Source organism: Heliconius melpomene, chromosome 11 (genome assembly GCF_056956725.1).
Source record: "Heliconius melpomene rosina isolate 202511_hmr_F chromosome 11, ASM5695672v1, whole genome shotgun sequence".
NCBI lineage: Eukaryota > Metazoa > Arthropoda > Insecta > Lepidoptera > Nymphalidae > Heliconius > Heliconius melpomene.
Genome location: NC_140399.1, coordinates 10,796,459 through 10,820,918, shown reverse-complemented (window position 1 = coordinate 10,820,918; position 24,460 = coordinate 10,796,459). Strand labels below are relative to the sequence as shown.

General features: G+C 32.0%; 1 protein-coding gene across 2 annotated transcripts; it reads left to right on the top strand.

Annotated features, from left to right (window-relative positions):
* The first annotated feature begins 103 nt into the window (after nucleotides 1-103).
* Mvb12 (multivesicular body subunit 12-like Mvb12) lies at nucleotides 104-23,825 on the top strand. 2 transcript variants are annotated; one of them, XM_085192606.1, is made up of 7 exons: nucleotides 104-376; nucleotides 4,622-5,044; nucleotides 16,464-16,668; nucleotides 17,100-17,222; nucleotides 18,256-18,312; nucleotides 19,359-19,683; nucleotides 20,171-23,825. In XM_085192606.1, exons 2-7 carry the CDS (start codon nucleotides 4,834-4,836, stop codon nucleotides 20,255-20,257), a joined length of 1,008 nt encoding a protein of 335 aa, XP_085048732.1. In that variant the 5' UTR covers nucleotides 104-376; nucleotides 4,622-4,833; the 3' UTR covers nucleotides 20,258-23,825. The 2 variants fall into 2 exon arrangements, with proteins under 2 accessions (XP_085048732.1, XP_085048734.1); XM_085192608.1 differs by lacking the exon at nucleotides 18,256-18,312 and having other exon boundaries at nucleotides 108-376.
* The last annotated feature ends 635 nt before the right edge of the window (nucleotides 23,826-24,460 follow it).

Here is a 24,460-nt window from a genome sequence, read left to right as displayed (position 1 = left end):
ATAAAAAAAAATTTTTGATGCGACAACATTCAAATAACTAACAAAAAATTAGTTCCATTCAAGTGTGCATTTCATTCTTTATCATTATCCATCATTCACATTCATAATGTCTTGTTAGTAATCTGTGTCCACTTTGTAGTTTTCTTTCGTACGGACAGTATTGTTGTTAAAATGTATTCATTTCATTGATTTTATAATATATTTAAATTAGAAATAATTTATGACTTATATGTTTAATTAGTGAAGTTTGGTTATTGTGGTGCTGCGGACTGTTTTCCTTATGCTCATGAATTTAAACATTTCATTGAAAACCTTTTGAAAAAAATTGGGGCTCCAAATCGAGTGCCGTGTTATTGTTCGTGATGTCATGACTACGGTAAGCTTATCATACACTTTGGGGATTGTTACTGGTGGGGTCAACGGTCTCTATAATCTTAAGGGCAATTTGTCTTAATTAAAAGTAACCGCTACATATCGAGACGCTGCGAGTTTCATATAAAGCTATGGAAATTTGCCAAATCGGTCATAGATGGCATAACTAATGTTATAATTACTCTAAAAATTGATAATTTGGTCAGTGCTGCTTGTAACAAGCTTAGTTAATTTATTCTTACGTTCTCTATTGATCTATTAGGTGAAAAAGAATTTCGTTCTTACAAAAAAATATTTAACTTTATAAATAATTTAGTTAATAATTTAGTCCTAAAGCAGCTGTTATTAAAAATATAGTTTAGTTACACTAGAGTTTATGTAATGTAATAAATTATTAACTAAATAAATTTTTCGTGTGTTAATGTGGGTTGAAAAGATTACTGTTAAGCATGACTGATGCTAAAACTAGGTTAGACAGCAATTTGCATGTAGGTTTTTAATGAGAGTTGATCAACAACTTTTATTCATTTTGTATGACATGTCAAACTTGTAAAAAAATCATACAATTTAAGTAGTTTTTAAAATTTGAAGGAACCATAGTTTGATCAGAATAACAAAATTAATTTGTAAACATATAAGTATAAACAATATACTTTCTGTTGATAAAAGTTCCATAAGATAAAAGACACCTCATACCATTATCAAATATTTTAAACACATATGATTTTTACAAGCTTTTTGTATTGCTTTTAAGTTTTTTCAATAATCTTATTAATTGACTTTCAGTAAGAGACTTGTAAAGACAATTAAGACACAATATATTTATATTTTCCCATGTGAAAATAAGTTAAATAATTACCATTTGTAGAAATAAATGTCAATTGATTTTAACAAATAATAATAATAATAATATATTTATAAAGATATCTATAATATTCACTTTTGCTTTTCTCCATAAAAAAATGATATTAACAATTATAATTTGACTCATTGAGGTAGCTAATGACTCATTTTTATTTCACTAGTAAAGATAATTAATATTTTGCTTCTAATGATCCATGGTTAATTTTTGAAATGTATTTCTTAATTTATTTAACATGAAATGTAAAAGTATGAGTATAGGTCATAGGTCATTTAAATAATAATTTTATTAATAGATAAACACACAAAATTATATGCTAGTATCTTTCTTTACTAATATTTTAAAGCTAAAAATATGTTTGCTTGAAAAAAAATTAGCTTCGCAATCTCACAATATCCCAGTTAGGCAGAGGGAGGGAACCTAGTGTTAAGACACTCCATGTTTCTTTGAATATGCTAATATCAAAAACTATTTGTTAAGATTAATTTTTCAATCTCTTATTTATGCTGGGTAATCCATAATGTATGGAGGAAGGCTGTGTGCTATATTATATCAAATAATGAATTGGACTATCTCACTGTACCTACATGGACCACTCCAAGCTATAATGGACACAGAATGTTCTATATGATTGTCTTGTCATCATACACAGTTCTTTACTATTTCTAATTTATTATTATTTTTCAAAAATATCAAGTTAATAAGAAAAAATACAAACTGAATAGATATGCTTCAATTTATCAACTAAGCAATTGTATCTAATTGAGTGAGAAAATGAATTATACCTACAACAATTCTCCTCATTCTGAGAACAAAGCATGTTATTTAAAACAAAATTGTTTCTTTATGCTATAAACACTGAGAATACTTGCATTGTTATAAAATCTGTTTCTTTTGTTTCTTGGTCAGTTATTAGAATCTTATTTATGAAACTATAAAACTACACATTCTGTTTTTTTCAATAGCTTCAAGCTGTTTCCCACATGTAGCAGGGTAGATAGAGGGAACCTTGGAACCTAGTGTTGAGACATTTCATTTGTATTACACTCCATAAATGTTGAGTGGCAGAACTCAATGCCATGCTTTGCCTCATCACCATAGCAAAGAAACAAAGATATTAAATACACCTATCCCGCGATTTACACGGTAGATACGTTCCTGAGAAAAACTTGTAAATCGAAAATTAAAAATTTTCAAGGCAAAACTGTGTAAATCGAAAAACTTGCAAAAAATGCATAATTTTGCTATCTAACAGTTGTGTTTTTTCAATATTTTTAGGTGTACACCACCAACCAGTTATTTTAATTCACCATAACTGGACTGTTTAACTAAGTTTACTAATTAATTTTTATTCAAATTAAAATGTTTTAATTTTTTTATTTGAATTAAACCTATTTGGTACCTGCCATCATTTCTCTCCAAAATTTCTGGCATTTTTCCCTCTAAATTTTACTTTAATCACAGCCGTTAATCTATATACAGGTGTCCCAGGAGTCAACGATAAAACGAAACCAGGTGATAGACCAAGTCATGACAGTTATGAGAAAAATATTAAAAAAAATCTTTGTCATGTATTTTTCATATTATATTGATTTTAAAAAATATCGGAAAAACCGACACCCTGTGATGATTTTTCAAGTCCTAAGACTACAAATATTACTCTTTCTTCATTTTTTTTCTGTAATGTAATCATGAGTAACCCTTCTGTGAATTACAGTTTAAGATTTAAACATACCTGCATCAGTTTTCAATAAAATGTGGTGTTTTTGCCAAACATTAAATTCAAAATATTTACTACATTCAACTTTAACCGACTGTACTATAAAAAAAATGTACTACACTGTTTTTGCAAGTAACTTTAAAAGTTGGCGCATTTAATCTGGATTCCGAAATGGTACGACACTTGCTGGATTACTTCTTTGTTGAAGAGAGAAAAATCGAAATACACGATATTCGGGATGACGTTCAGCTTTTTGGTATCTTTTCCGATATATTCTAGCTGCAGCATTTGCGTTACATAACCATTCTCCATGAATGAAATGCATATTGGCAACGTGTCAAAGACCGAGTATATGGCCTGCGAGAGCCCGGACTCGAGCACTGTTCTTATAAGTCCTGGGCCAGCCCCTAAGTCGGGGGGTGGGTTAAGTGTTTAGTTTAGGGAGGTCACTGGTGTGGTCTGTGATCGCAGGATACCGTCCAAACTCTTATCCGTCTTATAGAGATCGTGATCGGTGCCTCCAGACTCGTGCATGACGGATCCAAGGTACCTGAACTTGTCCAACTTAGTATATAAAAGGACTTGTCCTCACTGACTGAGGTAAGACGCACGCACAGCCGTAACCGCTCATGGTAGAAACGTGAAATTTGAACAGATGTTTACTTTCGTAATCTGGACATCCACTAAGAAGGGATTTTGAAAAATTTTAACCCTAAAGGGGCGAAATAGGGGTTGATAGTTAGTATGGAAAAAAAATTAAATCGGCACCGATTCTTATAAAATTTGAAATTCAGACTCTTAAAAGTATTTAATTGAACACGTGTTTCATGGTTTTCTACAATTCTTTCCATAAGGGTGCAAATAAGGGGTTGAAAGTTTGTATGGAAAAATCTTTAAAACACCACCGATTTTTATAAAATTTGAAATTTAGACTCTTAAAAATATTTCATTAAACACATGTTCCATGGTTTATTAGAATTCGCCCTAAATAAGCAAGCGAAGCTGCGCCCATCCGCTAGTTTATAATAATCGAAATTATGCACTCACTTGAAATTTACGAATATGGAAAATTAAGTTATTCAGAAGAGTGCGATAAAAACAAAAAAAACTTATTTGGAAAACCGTGTCAAAGCGAAAACGTGTAAAAAAAGTACCGTGTAAATCGGGGGATATGTGTATTTAATTTTGTTTAATTTCGTTTAATGTAAGTGGGAATTGAACCCACAGCCTATCGTATTTACAGACACACACTTCTTTGAAGATATAAAAAAGTATATTAGTGTGAAATCTAGCTGTCTATTTTTTTATTATATAATTATACACTTTATTTTGCATAAACTGACACTGTGCTGTGCTAAGTTTCTGAACTCAACCTCCAGGTATGGAACACTCAACCACCGTATTTGTAGTCAGTACATACTTTCCTTAAAAATCTTTTAGTGTTTTTAAAAGGAAAACATTGTGATTCAAGAGCCCTTTTGAAATGGACATTAATGCTTACCTCTTTCCTCCAAACTCCTCTTTCTACCTTCAAAAAATTGTAATTATTCTAATATTTATATATTACACACAAAAATAGTGATACACCATAGTTCATAATCCATATTTCAAACACAAATTATATGCATATACTTAAGTTTATTTGTCTTTCTTTTGTTTTGTTTCAGGTGCTTGGAAGCTACGCTATGGTTATTTGATACAAGTATGAAGCTAAGCTAAGCTGATTAACAACTTAAGTCTGGCTATTCAGCTAAGTAAAAGAATCAAAGGGGAGTTTACACACAAGGTGCAAATGTAAACAGGTTCTAAAAGTTTTAAGTGCTCAGTGAAAAAAATTAAAATTTAGATTTAAAATGTGTAAATTATGATGTGAGTGAAGATGTCTAAGGTGTTATCCGCACTGGGCGGGGCTCTGCCGGATGAGAGGCCCCTGTTGTCCCTTCAAATAGTGGAAAGCGTGGCCAAATGTCCAACTGGTTATTGGCCGGTGAGCAGGACATACGATGAGGATGCAGATGCTGGGTTGCTTCGGCAGTCTGGCTTGTTTGGAAAGAAGCCCAGCCATTATATATGCTTGTCGAAATCTGAGGGTATGTAGCTTTGTTTGTAGTTTTGTTTTGGATTTTTTATGTTTGTTTTATGTGTCATATTTGTTTTTTGTTTTTTTAATTTTTTATATCAAGTACTGTGTAGGTGGACTTACAAGAATATTATAGAATTCTTCTTGTTCTTATAATGCCAATATTGTCATGTTGAGTATTTAACAAAGGAAATTTAAAAAAGACAACAAAACTGACGTGCGTTGTAATGCAAACAATATGTATGGTAGAACGGTAGGTGCATAAAGTTGTGTAATCTTTGTAAAATCTGTGCCAAAATTACTTTAGCGTCGCAGAACAGTGTTTGTATAATTGAAAATGCACCTTGACCGCGATATCTGATATTATATTGCTAAATTACTCCGTGTCCGTAGCAGTAAACTCGTGATATTAATATGGCTAAAACCTTGTTAGATTAAGACTTAGTAGGATGATATCAAAGAAGATTGTTATTTTTTATTTTATTATGACAAAATTTCCTTAGGAATTCCCTTATGCTATAGAACCTGTTTCCTATTTTAAATGACCATTACCTAAATGAAATAGAGTTTTTTTTATGTAAACCAATTAACAAGACGGTTAAGAAGGATTATCTATTGTAAACGATACTTTTGTCACCGCAAGTTACCTTGTATATTAACGTATTAGTTAATATGATTTTACTAAGCAAATACAAGGTCTCACCGATGAGCCACTCAACGCTGGAATGTCTTGAAAATGTGATGAAAAGTGGGTAACGGAGTGTCTTAACACCAGGTTTCCTCTGCTTTCCTTGCTGAGGAAAAAGCGTGATGCTTGTTTTTTTCTATTATTACTGGCTAGATACAGAATCTGTGATATGATTAAGTTTTATTAGGTACAATTAGGTTTTGTTATTTCGTCAAAGACATTCGAGATTCAACCAAAAAGAAAATATTACTAATACTCTAAATAGGTACATATTACATTTCTCAAATGGACTCCCTAACTCTATTATTTGCATTAATAAATAAAAATAGATTCCATTACCATTTGATAGCGTATCCTATCCTATATCTTATAAAACAAAGTCGCTTTTCGTGTCTGTCTGAACTTTCTAACTCTTCTTCTTCTAAACCACCCAACGGATTTTTATGCGGTTTTCACCATTAGGTCGAGTATTTCTCAGGGAAGGTTTATATATAGTTTATTATTTGTACATTCTTATGTAAATTAACATAAATACGATAAATGTGTATAAAGTCCTACCCGTTGAGACACTTTCGCGCATGCGCTGCTCTAATGGTAAGTACTACATGAAAAAAATGTACTGGAGTATTGTTCCTCTTAATAAGATCTACAAAAAAGTCAGCGAGAGCATATTCGTATCTTTTAAGAATAACGTGTAGTGATGATACAGGGTGAGTCATATTGAACTTTCCGGTTTTGGAAGGACGTTGCACGAAGAAGGGAAGGAGTAGAAGGGTGGGGATGGTGTCATTAGACGCGCCATGACATGCAGTTTTAGTGTGAGCAATGGCTTGGTCGGGACAACATCGTGCGTTCGTAGTTGAAGAGTTTATTAAAAATGGCGGCTCCGTGATCACAACACAGCGTGCGTTCCGTTTACATTTTGCTATTGGTCGACGTGATCCCATTCCCACTGGACCAACAATCAGAAATTGGGTATCAAATTTTAGAGCAACATCATCAGCATTAAAAACAAGACCACAAGGCCGAATTAGGACGTCAACGTCAGCGGAAAACGTGGATAGAGTGCGGGCTTCAATTCAACAATCCCCTCGGCGTTCTGTTCGGAAACATGCCGCTTCACTAGGATTATCTTTCAGTAGTGTCCGCAGAATACTGCATAGAGACCTTAAATTTCACCCATACAAGATTCAGGTAGTGCAAGAATTAACAGTTAGAGACTTAGACACACGAACAAATTTATGCCGCGACATTCAGCAGATCCCCGCACTGCTGTTTTGATCTTCAGTGATGAGGCACATTTTCACCTCGCCGGAACTGTCAACAAACAGAATTTTCGATACTGGGCTGAGAATAACCCACGAAACCTACACGAACGACCACTTCACAGCCCTCGAGTGACAGTGTGGTGCGCTATTGCAGAGTTTGGTGTGTGGGGTCCCTATTTTTTTGAAGAAGATGGTCAAGTCGTCACAGTTACCTCTGCTCGATATTGCGACATGCTTGAAACTTTTCTGAAACCGAAATTGGAGGAATTAACGCAGAATCATGACAACGATAACATCTGGTTCCAACAAGATGGTGCTACAGCCCATACATCCAGGCGTTCAATGGAAATCCTGCGACAAATGTTTCCCGGTCATCTCATTTCTTTGCGAGGTGACGTTGGGTGGCCGCCGAGATCACCTGATTTAACCCCCTGCGATTTCTTTCTCTGGGGTTACCTGAAGGAAAAGGTGTACACGCATCGTCCCCGAACCATCGATGAACTGAAGGCTGCAATCACGGAAGAAATCAATGCTATTCCGCTGAATATGACTCGACGAGTAATGGACAACTTCCGGGAAAGGCTTCAGCAGTGTGTGGTCAATGGAGGTAGACATTTACAGGATATCATTTTTAAAACCAACTAAATTAAAACTGCATGTTATGTGCTTTCAAACAATAAAATAATTTTTACTGCATGTCGCTTTGTTTTTAATACACACCTTATTGAAATCGGAAAGTTCAATATGACTCACCCTGTATTTCTGTCTAAAAATAGTAATTTCAATATATTTTTTATTGTGAGGGATATTTTTCCATGATGGTATTAATCGTTATCCTTTAAAATATTTTATTAATTTTCTACGTTAAACGAAGATAAAATTTGCTTTTTACACTTTTTCGAAATTGCGAATAGTTTTAGAGAAAAACGCATTTAATTGTTGACATATCCCGCCGTTGACACATCAGCTTTATGTTACTCAAGTTTCACTTATCCCTTACTCTCAGCATATAAATAAGTATATTAGTTACGTTGGCCATTTAATGTAGATCAAAACTGTCTTTTACTGTTTTTTCATTTTAATAAGTACTTAGAAGTTGTTACAATATCAAAAAATCCTTGCTGCGAAACGGCTCGCCACTCGCCATGCGTCCGCCGCGGCCGCCTGCCTTACACGCATCGGTGGTTCAGTGATAGAACGCTCGCCTGCCACGCGGGTGGCCCGGGTTCGATTCCCGGCTGATGCATTCTATTTAATTTTCCTCACAGGCAGCCACGTAGTGCTTGCTTTTCATCAGGGACAGAATACCGTCTTCAGCATTAACCACAAGCTCAAAAAAAAAGTCCCGCCTGCCTCTATAGCAACGAAGATTTAGATGCGTTTGCACGTATTGGATAATTGGAGTGGAATGTATTATTTCAGCGCGATATATTTGGTTTCATATTTTTTGTAGTAGTTATTAGTAGGTAGGTTTTTGTTTATAATCTCTTCTGTTTAAAAATAGTCATTTAAATATATTTTAATAAGTACTTGAAAAGATTAGTAGCACAGATTTAAAATTACGGTACCTACAAAAAAATCCTTGCTGTGTAAAACAATTGGAAAATCCTTATTGACACTACGAAAATGCGGGTTGCATTAGGGTTTAATTAATTTTCACATTATCTTAAGTGCTTTGCAAACATACATTATATGAATAATCCAGTAGTAAAAGCGGGCGAAGCCGCAAGGGGGTCGCTAGTAGTATAATATTTTTACTTGAGGGTGTATGACCTCTAAAAGATAAAACGCGCGCGCATCTCATTTATGCGTGCACTTCTAAAGTTAAACTGTGTTGAAACGTCCGTAGGTTGATGGTGGCCTACTTTTCTTTCGGACTATTGTCGTTATTTTGACATTGTTTCGAAGAAACACGTGGAAAATTTTCTCGAAAACAAAACAATCGACGAAAAAGAATAAGTATTTTCTAATTTGACGCAAATACTAATAGCAAAGATATGCTTGCATAAAATGAAAATTCCGAATATTATGTAAGAGAAAGCGATGTAGTTAATCCGTCTGCCCAATAAATAATACTTCTCATGGGAGACTAAGACTGTTCTTCTTTGGAGTCTTTGGAGGGTAGACCCTGAAATTTATAGCTAACTTTATCAATTTAAAATTTATTTGCAATCTGTAGTTTGCTTACGCTCGCTACGACTATGTAAAAATTTATAGAACTATACTCTCGGGATTTCTTTGTCAATATACTCGTAAATCCTTTGTGAATTGAGCAGTACATCATATGACCATGGAATATACAACAACAAATCAAACCAACTTCACGTTGTGTCTCGCACACAGCAGAGTTGGCAGAGGGATCCTAGTGTTAAGACATTCCGTTCTCCACTTTCCGCCGAATTTCAATATAAATTTAAATAAATATTTTCATCTTCCCGAGTGGGGATCGAACCCTCAACCAGTCGTCACCAGCACACTTTGTGCCCCTGCGCCACGATTGGCCTACACCTGTACAACAACATGATGCTTATTTTTTTGTTTTCTTTTGGCTCAACTTATTTGTATTACACACAAAATATTCGACTCTCGTAGCTTTCTCTATTCTATATACTATCCTGCAATTATGTGATAGACTATTTAATAATTCAGAATAGAGTTATATATGACAGTTTTTTGTTTAGTTTTACATCTTTCATCAATTAATTAATCAATATTATAATATTAATTAAAGTTCTGGTCCGTTTTTATTAATATTATCTACAAAGATAATATTGCGAACAAGCTGGATAACTCATATAGACTATAAAAACTACCTCTCTGGTTCTGGTTATAATAAATTTCAATAATTGATTAAAATAAATAATAATGACAAGATACTATAAAGTAATATCGACAGGAAAACCCAACTGTTTTTGCTCGTATAAATAGGTTTTTTAGATGGTGCCGGCGCTACAGCAGTTTTAATGACTATGTAGTAGGTATTTGATAAAATTGTGTACCTTTTAATTAAAAGGAATAAATTATTAGCTAAAATTTGTTTCTATCTGCATTTTTCTAGAACTGTGACCATAAGTAGAGGCCTTCGTGGCGCAGGGGCACAAAGATGTCACTGTAACGCGACGCTTGTGGGTTCGATCAAACTCGGGGGAATTAATTATTTTTTATTAATATTTTCCTTTCCTCGCTTTGGCATCAAGGCAAAAGCTCGACGTTGATTTCCGCCACTCAACACGCAATGCCTCAAAAAATTCAGGGGAAAGTGGGGAATGGAGTTCTTAACACAAAACTAGACGGAGTGTCGCAGGTTCCCTCCGCACTTCCTGCTAAATACAGTGAACAAAACAGCGTGAAGCTAATAAAAAAAATATATATTATAACAGCTACGCACCGTGGCCCCTTAGTGTATTTATTGCGAGCGAAATTGGTTCCGACGTCGTAATGACGTCCTGTTTAGTATAGACGTCCACCGCCATCAGATGTGAGTGATGCGACCGAAGATTGATGAATTATTCTGTCGGGAGTACTTACGCATATTATTGTTTTTTTATTATTATTGAAGTCCAGTATTAATTTTTTAGCTCATTTTTTATTGAAATACCTAATATAATCGTTTTTTTATTGTCACACACACACATAGATGACTAAACACACTTTAAAAATTTAGACACCCAAAAGGTTTTTAAAATCTTTTTAAATTACTTACATTGTACCGTACATTACTTTTTATCAGTCGTGATTGTTTTATATGTTTATACTTTTATAATCTGTTGACGAGTTGTCTACTAGATGAGTAATACGTTCGGTCTCACGAAATACAGGGAGTATCTCGTGAGACCGAACGTGCACTTACATGTGTATACAAAACATTTCTTGTTTTCGACATTTAAAATCTTTTTTTAATATTTAGTTAGCGCTTTAAGTTTTACTAATGTTATATTTATCTGTGGTGTTGGAACTCACTTCCTTGATGGATATTTGGCAAATAATAAATATATTAATACATTATTAACAAAATGATAGATTCCCTACTGACCAGAATTCTTTTAAATACCTTTACCTACCCATTATAAAATCCAATATTGACAAAACCTCCTGCTCCTTATATAACGTGTCTAATAACCATTGCAATAAGGGTGCACCCTACGAAACGCGACACCACTAGGGCGTTGGAAATTAATATAGATTCTAAGGTCTACTACTTAACAATTGCAGTATGTATTAGGTTTCAAACGTTTTTGTACTTTTGTACTTCTGATACTTAGTTACTCTCTAAGATAAAATCGTTCTTTCTAATGTAGAGTAGAGAAAGCGATCATTACTTTTTTCTCTACTTTCAAACTTTTTAAGGATAAGGCGTAGTGAAGTTCGAAGTTCATGGAAGCATTATGGTTATTCCTATCGCATAACAATATTCTTCGCGTTTCTGGTGATGTCACTTTAGTCTTTTTATCTATATATATAAAATCGAAAGGTCATTCATCACGAAATCTCAGAAACTACATGTGCTAGGAATCTCAAATTTTGCATAGGAGTTATTTATAGAAGTAGGTGCTCGCTAAGACAGGAATTTGCAATATTCGACTCCTAAGGGGAAGAAATAGGGGTTGAAAAATTGTATGAAACTTTGTTACTACAAATGCTAGGAGTGTCAAATTTTGCATAGACGTCACTAGGACGTAGTCATGGAGACATAAATTAATAATAACATAGTTTACGCGGGTGAAACCGCGAGCGGGCTAGTAAGCTATAAAGTTTTATTTAATCAATATCTTTTTACATTCTTTTATATCACCTGACGTAGATGGAGGGGGATGGTAGATTGTTGATCGTTTTGGGAACAGTGATGTGCATAGAGTCTATGATCGCTTCGAGGACAAAAATATTTTTAGAAGTTTAATTTAATTACAATACAGCTTCACGCTGTATTAAGATATTCCGTTACACTTATGTTACTAATTACTATACTGACGTTGAATAAGAATAATAATCCAAGATATAATAATAATATTATGAAAAAGTTGTTCAATGTAGATATTGAATAGTTTTATATGCAGACTGCTTAAGGTTGTCGTGGTCTTTGAACTCCACTCACTAATAGTGCTAATAATGAAAGTGGCTGACGCAATGACAGGCGGGGGATTTCATTAAGGACCACAGCTTAAATTTATTTAGATTGGTCTTAGTTGTTACTGTGTTTTTTTTTATTTTTAAGACGTCATAAGGGTAGTCGACGGTTTTTTTTAGTTTTCTTTTTTTAAACAATCATTTAAATAAAAAAAAACAATTTTAAAGTAAAATTTAATTGTATCTGTAAAGGGTGTTTTAATGTTGTTCTTTAATTATATGAATCACTAGTTTTAAATGCGTTATGAGTAATTGATTCAAAGTAGTTGGAATGTTCATGGTCTCATGAATTGTTAGTTAGCTTCAAGTTTGATACTCCTTGCGCGTGGAAACATGTGAATTCTATAAATAAATAATTTTCTGATTATTAACAATGAATATCGAATCGAACCCAAAACCGCGAAACAAATTACATATGTACATGTTAACTATAACATAAATTACTTCCTTCTAAACTTCCCAAAAAGTTAAGGTTTCTAATAATTATTTAAATTATTTTTAATTTATTGTATTATTAAAATTTTATCAATGTATCTAAGCTAGTTACGTATTTTATCTCCTTGTGAACAACGATTTATCTAATGTTCATTGTAAATGGGTGTCATTACAGTAGTCACGGTACGCCTCGCGTGTACGCGAAGATGCAATGGGATCGCTCTGTATGATGTCAGCCTATGAACCGGATGCAGTTTGTGTACTGCTAATTGAACGATCGTTGCCTAGTCTGTGATCCGCTTTCTTGTTTATTATCTAATAAACTTGTTAATTTGTATTTTGAGACCGTCGTCGCGCAGAGACTGGGTTCGATCCTCACTCGGCGGATTATTTATGAATATTTCTTCGCTCTGGCACCAAGGCAAAAACCTGGCGCTTAATTCCGCCACTTAACACCAAAGCAATGCCTCGAAAAATTCGGTGGAAAGTGGAGAACGAAGTGTTTCCCTGCCTACCTTGCTATATGTGAGATACAGCGTAAAGTTGATTTCATGGTTAAATAATATGGCTTCTTGTAATTTTTGTCCATAGCTACGCCAGCCTCGTATACTTTTTATTAGCATTAAGCTAATAGCCGCTAGTACTCTAGGTTCCCACGTTCCTTCTGCCTACCTTGATATGTATGAAGCTAAAAAAATATAATTACTAGGTTTTTTCTGCCTTCTTTCTTCTGGTATAGTGTTCAAGCGTGAATCTGAAAAAACGCTGGTCACACTAGCTTAATAAACACTAAAGATAAATTTATTTATATAAACATCAATTTAGTTTTGCGTCTCATCTATACTATCTATACTAATATAATAAAGCGGAAGAGTTTGTTTGTTTGTTTGTTTGTTTGTTTGTTTGAACGCTAAGATCTCTGGATCTACTGGATTGATTTACTTTGTTTTTGTTTTGTATGAAAGCTGCATTCTTCAGAAGTGCTATAGGCTATATAATATTACATTAAACATATATTCTAATAAATTAAAATACTTTCTAATTTGACATGCAATTTATTCTGCCATGTTAATAACAACCGTCGTCGCTACGCGACCGCGTTCGTTACCGCGTCATTTTGATATTCATCCATATGAAAATAAATATAATAGTCACTTTTAGCATTTCATCTAGACTGAAATTATATTTCTATAGAAATTATATTCTTATATTTCAAGCAGGCGTAGCCGCGTCCGGGTCCGCTAGTGTATATACAGGGTGGAAGAGGCTGCGCTTCTTTAATTGAAACTGCATATAGGGTAAAAAATTTCAAACCCGAAGCTAAAGAAATTAATCAAGATGCCTCAACAGTTTGGACGTAGGATTTTTTTTTCATTTCACGATTTTTCTCCATACCTGTATTTCGTATGACGCACACATACACATACTACTACAAAAATACTACTAAGCGTTGCCAAACTTCTACTTTTCATTCGTCAAAACAAAACCGAACGAGAAAGAACGATATCTCGCGTTCTTTTTCACGCAATTACCTATTTATTATAAATCTAAATAACGTTCAAACCTCTTATTAAAATTGTTTAACAAAATCCTACTTTAAGTCAATTTATTATATCACCTTTATTATGAAATTATTTAGAAATACTGCATGGTTATTGAACCACCCACAAAGTTATATTCAAAATTTTTAACACACAAAATGATATTGAACTACGATAGATAGGTACTTACATTTAACATTAGTTTTACATCGTCGTTGTCGCATTCTCCTTTTACTATCACTAATATTTACATCATAAGTAATATTAAAAACTCAACATTTGTTTGAAATGTCTTAAAAAATTTATGTTTTGATAGTACACTCAAATACTGACACAATAGTTTCACATTTGAAAAAAATACTCAGTAATCACATCATCACGATCACGAAACATTCATCACGATTTTAGAAATCCGATTAATGATAAAATTAATATTAAACAACATCCAAATAATTTAAAACACTTAATAATTATTCAACGTATAAAATCGAACAAAATAATGTAAATACAACAGAACTTAGCCGTTCCGCGGCTAAGTTCTGTTCTCACACAGATAATTAAAAACATTGTAATAGTTGCCATTAACTAAAATACTTATCGAATATACTATAAAATTTTTTATTAAGATTTTCATTATTATTTATATTTGTATGATTATTTTGATAGAAAATCGTATAAAAATTTAATATTAAACGAGTTTTATAATGTTACACGAGGACCTGTGAAAACTCAATACGAAATAAATTAATATTTAGTAATTATTTGTAAATAGTATTGATAATTTTATTAATTATTTTAATATCAAATCATGCGTAAAAAGTATAATCTACATTTATTATGAATTATAGTGTTATATTGCACAATCAATCAATATTAAAAATGAATTTTGTTATCTGTACAAAGACACCCCGCTCACGCCGCACCGATTACCGGGGATTCCCATAGAATCGGTGCGGCGCGTACATTCTGCGCAATAGTAGTTGGGTCGGACTATAGCTGAATGCTATTTACTAAACCATATAAATACAACGGGTTATGGGCCCAGACCACGTCGTAACAATAATAAAGAAGATTGCATCAATCGTAGAAAATTAGAAATACTGGCGAGATTAAAACAGCGTTACTTCACGCGACGCTTCGGCGTTGGTATTGAAATTTGGAGGTTAAGTTGCCGGGAAGGAATAAAAAAGAAAAACAAGCAAAATAAACAATAACAATGGAAAGGAAACAGCACAGTAATAAAACTCGAAGGAGTAATAAATTGGAATGCTTGGAAGTTCCAAACCATAATACTACTACGGGGGGAAATTGTGTCATCATCATCTGCATTTATTGTAAAAAGAAATGCTACAATTAAAAGAAATATTAAATGTTTCAAGTGTAATAATATTATCGAGCTGAATGTAATGTGGACAGAAAATGTAATATTTATTGTTAAAAAAAGTGAAAAAAATGCTATTATTGTAATAATTTTGTAAACATGTTAAAAATGAGTGTTAGTTTAAAACGGGAACATAAAAGATGTGTTTGTAGTGCAACAAAAGTAAAATTAAAAACCTAATAGAAATAATTTAATAAAAGTGTGTGTAAAGTGTATTCCTAAGTGTTGCGTTAATTTAACATCAGCTCGCCGCCGTTGCCTACATACCTACGCTAGTTGCTGCGACTCGATTTCTTGAATGAAGCGTGTGCGACGTTGCCGCGCCGACAGGTAAGTGTGTGAGTGATAATATAACACTTTACAAATGGCGTTTTTTTTTAAAACGATTATTTTATTATTTATTTTGTTTGAAAAAATAACTTTTTCATTTTTGGGAATTATTTTTTTTCTGAATTATATTATGCTTTTATAGAGTAGTTAACTACTCGAGTACTAACTGTGGTTTCATTTAAAGTGGTGCCGTCAATTCCACCCTGTATAGTAAAGAATTAATAGGCAAGAATGTCCTTGGTATATAAATATATCACTGTCGCGGTCGCAATAAACGATAAGTTACTTACGACTCGAGTCTCGTGTCATATAATTAATCGTGGTTGATACTAGGTTTTCCTTATATAATATATGACACTATCATACCTCCTTAAGAGCGAAATTTAAGGATATTACTTCTATAGCAAATCGTAGAAATTAAATATGATATTTAGAAAAAGTTGGTAAAGCAAGGATGATTGGTCTTTCATTTCACCATTTGCCTAACACGCAATCTCAACACAATGTGGAACAGAAGAGATTATCACACGAGATACCACTCTCATGTAGATAATAGACAAATAATTGCTTACACGATAAAGGTTTTTATTTAATAAATTTTAAATCTTAACAAATATTTTTATCGTAGCCATCTTACTTTAAAAAAAAACAAAATTTCACAGGCGTGCCAGGTTACGTGATGGACGGCGTGCTAGTCTTGGGCGAGCGTGAACCCACACCAGCGGGCTACAGCGTGGCGGGCAGGGCGGGCAAACGGCGTTTATGTACGCACGTATCACGACAAGCGCCGGCGGCCGCGCCCCCTGTCACAGATGTTATAGTGTGTTCGAAGATGCGCACCGCTCCAAAGGGATTTGTATTGGCTGGGTGAGTTATATTTTATGGTGTTTTTTTTGTTTCTGTTTTTTACATAGAAATAAATAATAAAAATTTTAATAAAATACCTCCTCTACCCTCTGTGCTATATATAGCTTTGACTACTTTAGAGATATGCAGATATAGTTTTTGGTGAAACTCCAGGATATGAACCCTCACTGGGTTAATATAGCGTGTTTTAAAATACTGCGAAATAATTATACTAAATTAATTAGAGGCCGCGCATGTCATAGTGGGATAGCGTCTTAGGCTGGGGAATGATTGTATTTAAACTGCTTGCATTTCTCCGTTCTTGTAGACAAAGGGGGTATCATTGTTTTGCGCCAATCAACACGCTATGTGCGAACAAAGTGAATTAACATTAGGTTCCCAAACCTGAAAAATATACCCATTCAACTTATATTACATTTTATTTTGTGTAGGGAAATAAATGGTAAAGTAGTATGCTACAAAGTGAGCGGCGGCAGCTCGGACACGTCGCCGACGCACGCGCCCAACGACTACGAGAACGTAGTCACCAACCTCACGCCCGAGGCTGCGAGACGGTGAGATTATTAAATAAAAAAATATTTATTTTGTATAACTTATTGATTTTTGGATAAGGAATATATTTTTTTACATTTAAATTATTAAGAAATGTAATAATTGTTGTTATCGTAGAACTCGGACCAAATCACAAGATAAAATGAAAAAAAAGTAACCCCTGTCATTTTTAGATAAATATGTCAGAAAAATATTTATCAGATAATAATAATTATCCGATTTTTTTAATTAGGTAAAGCTATCATGTTTGTTTTACTACGTTTACTTTTTTATATTTTCTCAATATTTATAGTGTTGAACATCAATTTGGACAATTAAAAAATACACTTTTAAAATTCTACACTTTACTTTTTGTTTTTATTCACCTCAGACGCCAAAAGTAGGTAAAGGTTAACAAACCATAAAAATATTAATCACTAGTGGCACCGTTATAATATTTCAAATGATGTTATTGTTTAGTAACGTGAGAAAATAATAACGGTACTTCTGTTTGAGGAAGTTGTTTATTTTAATTTTATATATTATGAATCATGTAGGTATTGACCCACTTTTGTGATTTTTTTTTTAAATTATAAATTTGTTCAAATGACTTGTGACAAAGGAAGGTTTTTGTCTGTATACTATCCGAAAACGCTTTATCAAATCGAGACAATGAAAATATTTAAAACTAACTTCCCCGAGAGAATTTCTTGTGTTAAAAAATGATCAAAAATCAATAAACATTTAATTTTTTGCTAAGTAAGTTAAATTTCAAATTACACGCTTCGATTTTAAAATAATATAAAAGATATAATAAAAATACGACGATATTTCATACAACCTTTTGATTCATATTTTTCTCCCTTAAAAATGGATTTTTAAACTTCCATAGGCTCTACAAATTACCTACACATATGATGTAAAAGTTGAAGACTATGATCTCTGAATATGTCAGTTTCCTGTTTCCAGTCAGCACTATTAAAGTTTTAGATGGTGTCAAATTATTTCATTTAACAATAAAAGGAAAGCTCTTTATATTTCCAAAATTATTTACAGTTCGTTGTCAGAGAAATTGTACACGCAGTTCAAAATGCGGTGGGACGGCTGTACGGGGTATTTCTAAATATTATACTAAATATACGAGTGTGTTTCAGCATGGTGTTTGTTTACTTGGTTGATGCTGTAAATAGCTATTGGTTTTGCCTTTTGCGGAGAATGAATGATTATTTATTATTGAAATTACTTTAAACACTTTCCAAATTATTCCCTAGTAGGAATTTTGAAGCTTATAGCTAAGTTGACTTCAAGTTTCAATAATTAAAATGTTTTAAATATAAAACATGAGTAAATATTTAAAATTTCATTTTCATGCATTGCTAACCTTATAGAATAAGACATCCATAATACAGTTCGGCTTTCAATAATAAATAAGTATAATAAGATTATATTTTAAAAGTTTATAACGAAACTCTCTAACGAAATTCGCTAATTAAAAAATCAACAGCATTATAAATATTTTAAAAATTGTTATTCTATAACTATATGTACACGCACATAATTTTATTACTCAAGCCTACACGGAAATAATAATTTCAATAATAAGTTACATTATTGAAACCAAATAATATCAAAAAGTTACCTATAATCACTACAGGAAAAAATTACTATGAATTTGATAATATTGGTATATATAACATTATATTTAATAAATTTATAACGAAACCCTTTAACGACTTTCGCTGACTAATTTATAGAAAGTTTTTAGACAAAAAAAGAAATAATTGAATATTGTTATATTTAATTATTATTTTCTTTTTTTATTTTACATGCATATGCTTTGTGTGCGCTATTTGCTGCTTTAATACCCAAACAAATTACGTGGAAAGAATTAACTTTCAAAATTATCTTAAAACTAAAAAAACGTTGTCAGCTACGAAAGTGTGTTAATGAGATCGGAGTGTCTAACATTCTCAGGTTCTCAGGTTCCCTCTGCCTACCTGCTACCTGCTATGTGCGGGATATACCGTAAAGTTAAGAGAGCTTTCTAAGGTACACCAACGATGGAATATACAAAAGATATTAAGGAACCTGCACTCTTACATTAGTCATACATAAATTTACCTTATGTTATCTCAACTGCCACGTTTTGTTTGTCGTAGACTAAAACCAGCGCCAGAACGTCCGCCAAAGCTATCCCCATTAATAGCAGATCTAACTATTGAAGAATTTACATCTGACCACGACTATGAAGCGTTGAGCCCTTCATATAACCTAAAGCCAGCTAGGCCTGCGCCCCGCCCGCCGTCGAAGTCGCCGGTACATAGCAGCCCTGGACCGAAATCCCCGCCAGCGGTAAATAGGAAGAAGGGTCCAGCACCTTTGCCTAAAGTATTAAATTATCAGACTTTAGGAGGATACAACGGGATGGAAGGTGTTCCTTTGGTACTAAATTCGAAATTAAGGGGGCTGCCCAGTGATGCTTTGGTGAGTTAATATATTTGTATTTATGACGCTTATTTTTTTTTTGGAAACCGTCATTTACGTAGTGGCGTAGGCTTACTTTAAGTCTGGTGGTTACGCTTTCGTTGCTTAGCCGTATATTGGGCGAAAACTTCTTTAGTTTTTTATATGTGAAGACAAAATTAATCCTCGATTAATAGAATCCTCTCTTTCTACCCTGCTTAATGCAGACAGAAAAAATGACCTGTTATTAATACTGTGTCTTGTGGCTAAACTTATACATTAAATTTGATTTTGTGGTTTTTGCTGTTGTATTTCCACTAAGGGAAATGAAATATTTAGTGTTTTATTTCTTCGCTATGTTTACAAAGTAAAGCGCGATGTTGAATTTTCAGCGGAAATGGGGTACGAAAATGTCTTAATGAGAACGTAGTGTCTTAACTCTAGGTTCCCAGGTACCCCTCTGCTAATCCTGCTATGCAAAAAAATAATTAAGATATGATAATTTCAGGCTCAGTTACCAGTAATAAAGCAACGCAATCGTTTCGACCTCGACCGCGACTACGCGTACAGCTTCGCCGTCGAGCGTCAGACGTGATACATTGAAACAAATAATAATTACTTTATTGTATTGTTATTTAAATTACGGAGCATATGAAAAAGTCTATGAAAGGTAACTTAATTCTGAAAACTTTAACTTCGATTTTGACAAGAGCCAATAGTAATCCGTAAATCCTTCTTTTTTAAAATTTAATATAAATCTAGACTAAATCGGAAAGTAGCACAAAAATGAATTTCATATTTATTATATCGCAATAGAATTTATTCTTTAACCACATAAGTCACAAAAAAATACAGATGAATAAAAACGTAAGAAGTCATTAACATATAAGTACTCTGTGTATTTCAGTATATTTTTTCATTCATTCACATGAATAAAATTACTCAAATTGACATCAAAATTGTCATTCATTCAAATTATAAATTATTATAGAATACATAGGTATTAAGATTTATGATATACCTACCATTAAATAAAAATCGTCGGTTAAATTATTCTTATAGCTATATTGACATTTTGGAGTTAACAAAATAAATAAAATTATAATAGTCAAAAGTGTCATAACTTAAATATTAAGGAAAACAAGATTCCTTATAGCTGTTGTCATTCTAGACGCCATTTTTCATTAAAAAAATCTCCACGTTATAAAAACCTTAGTGTTTTTCGCACATATAAAGATATATAAATACATTGAAATTACATGTATATTTTTTTGTTTTTTATCTCAACTTTTCTTAAATGTGAAAAGTAATATTAAAATCACTAAGCAACTTTTTTGATGATATCGTTTAAATAAGACTAAAGGAGACGATGATTAGTCCGTAACTGTTAACATCTATAATAGAATTAAATTTTCTCAAAATATCATAAATTAAATATATATAAATGTGTATATTTAAAATGAGCGGATGAAAGAATAATCCAATGATATTATTTATAGATAACAAAATATTTTAAAAATGTACCCATTAATAAACTTTATTATGCATTTAGTTTCTATATTAATCCATATACGTCCGTATATCCGTTACACAATCAAGGGCGTAGGAATAGAAGGGAATGGGTGGTGGTACCCAAGAAATTATACTAATAAAAAATTAGCCTATCTGCTCAATGCAATGTCCAGGCTTTAAATATACATATTTTTGTCAATTGAGTACATTTTTAAAAAATCATAATGCTGCTTCGAAATTAAGTACACGTTAGTTTCTTGCATTTTCTTACTAATACATACTAGAAAAGCAATTGGTGACATATCTCTTGAGATTATAAAGGTGTTGTGTATAGAAATATAAAAGTTAAAACTGTTTCACTGGTGGTACCATAAATAGCATTTATTTTAATTTTTATTGATCACTTTTTTTATAATTAAATTTATAAATGGTTAGTATTGTGATTGTAAGTGTGGCGAGGCCTTTATTGCACCTCGAGTGCTTTAGACTGAGTAAAAGTAAGCAGGGAACAAGTGCGTATGTATTTATATAATACTGTTAAAATATTTATTTATTACGAATAACAATTTTTTACATATATATATCAATAGAATCATTGCTATTTGTATTTCTTTTTACTTTATTTTTTTAATTTTGTCGTAACAGACAGCTAACAAATGCGTAAGGTATGATGCAAATTATAAATTAACAAAATGATAGTTTGTAAATACAATAATAAAATAATTATGTATTTTCAAAATTAAAAAATATATATTGAAATTAGATTTATCCGTATTGAATAGTTCATAAATTATAATCATGTCTGATTAATAGAATTTTTTAAACGAGTTCTTAGCCCGCGAATTTTATCATGACAAGTATACTTTTTTTAATAAAGTCACTGCCACACTGAAATATTAGTTAAGCTAATTAATTTTGATTTACAGGCATTACTTTTGTTAGACATGTTTATAATCTATGATCTATAAGTGTTTAGTGATACACATCTGGGTGTAAATCTTAAAGTAAAGTTTAAATCCTTAATTGGTTGTAAATGTAAAAGTTATGATAATTTCACTTATACGTAAGTTGTATCTATTTTTTTCTTCGTTGTCTCGATCTCTTTTGTTATTATATTATAATTTCTTAGCGATAAAGCATGTTGATATTTTTTTCCTTGTTACTTGGAAGACAGTTTCAGAAACTTCTTCTGCATTTCTAGCACTTTCTAGACAATTTATATAAATTAATTCTGTCTGCCGATTATGTATTTACTTGTATTTCTACTATTCATTGATTTTAAAACAAATTCGAATTTACTTGATACTGTCCATGTTTCTTGAACTTGAACTAAATTTGTGCCAAAATAATAGTACAATATTGATTTATTCGATCACGTGACTGTTACCGACGCGTGCGCTATTTCACGCCTAGTCAATCTTTATGGCCAATTAATTAAAAAAAAAACGAAATAAAAACCTTTTTTATGCTCCATTGTTTATATTATACAGTAAATGTACATTTAATTCAATTTAATTATAAATGTATTCTAGTATCATTTGCTTGTTGATTTTATTGATATAAAAAACTGTAATAATAATTTTATATCAATGTTGGACTTAGTAATAAAGTGATAAAAACCGAAGGAATAATACTACGTGACTAATTTTTTGTGTTTAGTGCTAAAAGATTTACCTTTAGATCTAAACTGGTGAGTCTTTAAAGATCCAGTTAATATTAAATGCTTAAGTGGAAAGTTTGTTTAAATATATATATATTTTGTGTTAATATTTTTTTACAATTTTAATAAAGAAAGGTAGTTTGTGCTATTTATTGCTAAAATATTATTTCATCATGATAATATCTACACAACAAAAGCTAGTGTACCTACAAAACATACGGTAAAATCTCGTTTAGCACTAATCAAAAAGAGTGAATAAGGGCTTATTGCGCAAGGGTTGTGATATGCTCCCGTTTTGTACATTTTTATGTCAATTGTGTACATTTTACATATCTTTTTACAATAATTTACTTGTAAACTTAAGTTTACTTAAGTAAGTATTTACAAAACTCAAGTGAACTTCATTTATATGTTAATTTATATAGGGCTTTTAGCGAAGTGAGATTAATTTGAACTGAATCACCATTTTTAATAACTGTAAAATAAAATGTTCCAACATATTATTAATATTTGTTTATAGTTAAAATTGTGTTATTGTAATATATATATTATGTAAGGACTAAGCCTATTTTGTTTTTAATGTCCAATAGATTATTGTCTATTACTATTCATATAATAATATAGGGTAATCATATAAAAAATATGAAAAGAATAGATGTTGCCATATTTTAGTTCACAAAGATTAAAAACTTTCTATTGGTTTTAAATATTGAAGACTACAAACAAATGGTAATAAAAACATTACTAAAATATCTATTCTGTCATGTTTTTTTTTAAATCATTGCCAATTTAAACTGTTAACTGCATGTATAATTTTTTTTTATATTGAATAGGCTTGCGTTTGAATAAAATAAATATTTTTTTTACTTTTCTTAGTGACATTGTAAATATTATTTTATTGGGATTAGATGATTATTATTAAATACGCTTTTTAAAACTAGGAAATGTATTACAATTGTAATGAAATAATAAAATTAAATTATTGACTCTAGTATTATAGTTTTTGTTGTTCCTTTTATGCTCTTTTGTAGCTTCACACTGTATTCCACACTTACCAAGGCAGGCCGTGGAAACCTGGGAACCTACTGATAAGAAAGTTTCATTTCCCTTTTGTACTCGAATTTATTTTTTACTAAACAAAATATTTACGTATTTTTATTTTCACACTGGAGGAACTCATTGTTAGAACGCTATCTTCCCCATTTTCTACCCAATTTTCGAAACATTTCAGGTTGAATGGTTTATTTGATACTAGATTTGGTGTATTAGAGTGGAGAAATTAGAATAATCTTACTAATATTATTAATGTGACTGTTTGTGAAGGCGACCGTTTGTTTCACTTTCATCCAAAAACTACTGAACTGGGATTATATGAAACTTAATGACAGTAATATAGCTTATACGTCAGAATAACATAAGGTCTACGATTTATTTGAAGATTTGGTATAATTTGGCTATAATATAACAAACACATTTATTACGAAGTCGCGTTTGTGTCGCTAGTTTCATTATATTTCCCTCAAGCAGGGAATCTGACCCACGACCGGGGAATTACCAGTCGGACACTATCCCTCTTCGCTACAATCTACGGTCACTCTTGTATTCAATTTCCATTTTACTAAATAA

Excerpts from the sequence above, each read along its gene's own strand:
- Mvb12 (XM_085192606.1), top strand. The coding sequence starts at position 4,834 with ATGTCTAAGGTGTTATCCGCACTGGGCGGGGCTCTGCCGGATGAGAGG. Across the intron at positions 16,669-17,099 it reads AAGGGATTTGTATTGGCTGG|GGAAATAAATGGTAAAGTAG; the intron begins GTGAGTTATATT and ends TATTTTGTGTAG. Across the intron at positions 19,684-20,170 it reads GGCTGCCCAGTGATGCTTTG|GCTCAGTTACCAGTAATAAA; the intron begins GTGAGTTAATAT and ends TGATAATTTCAG.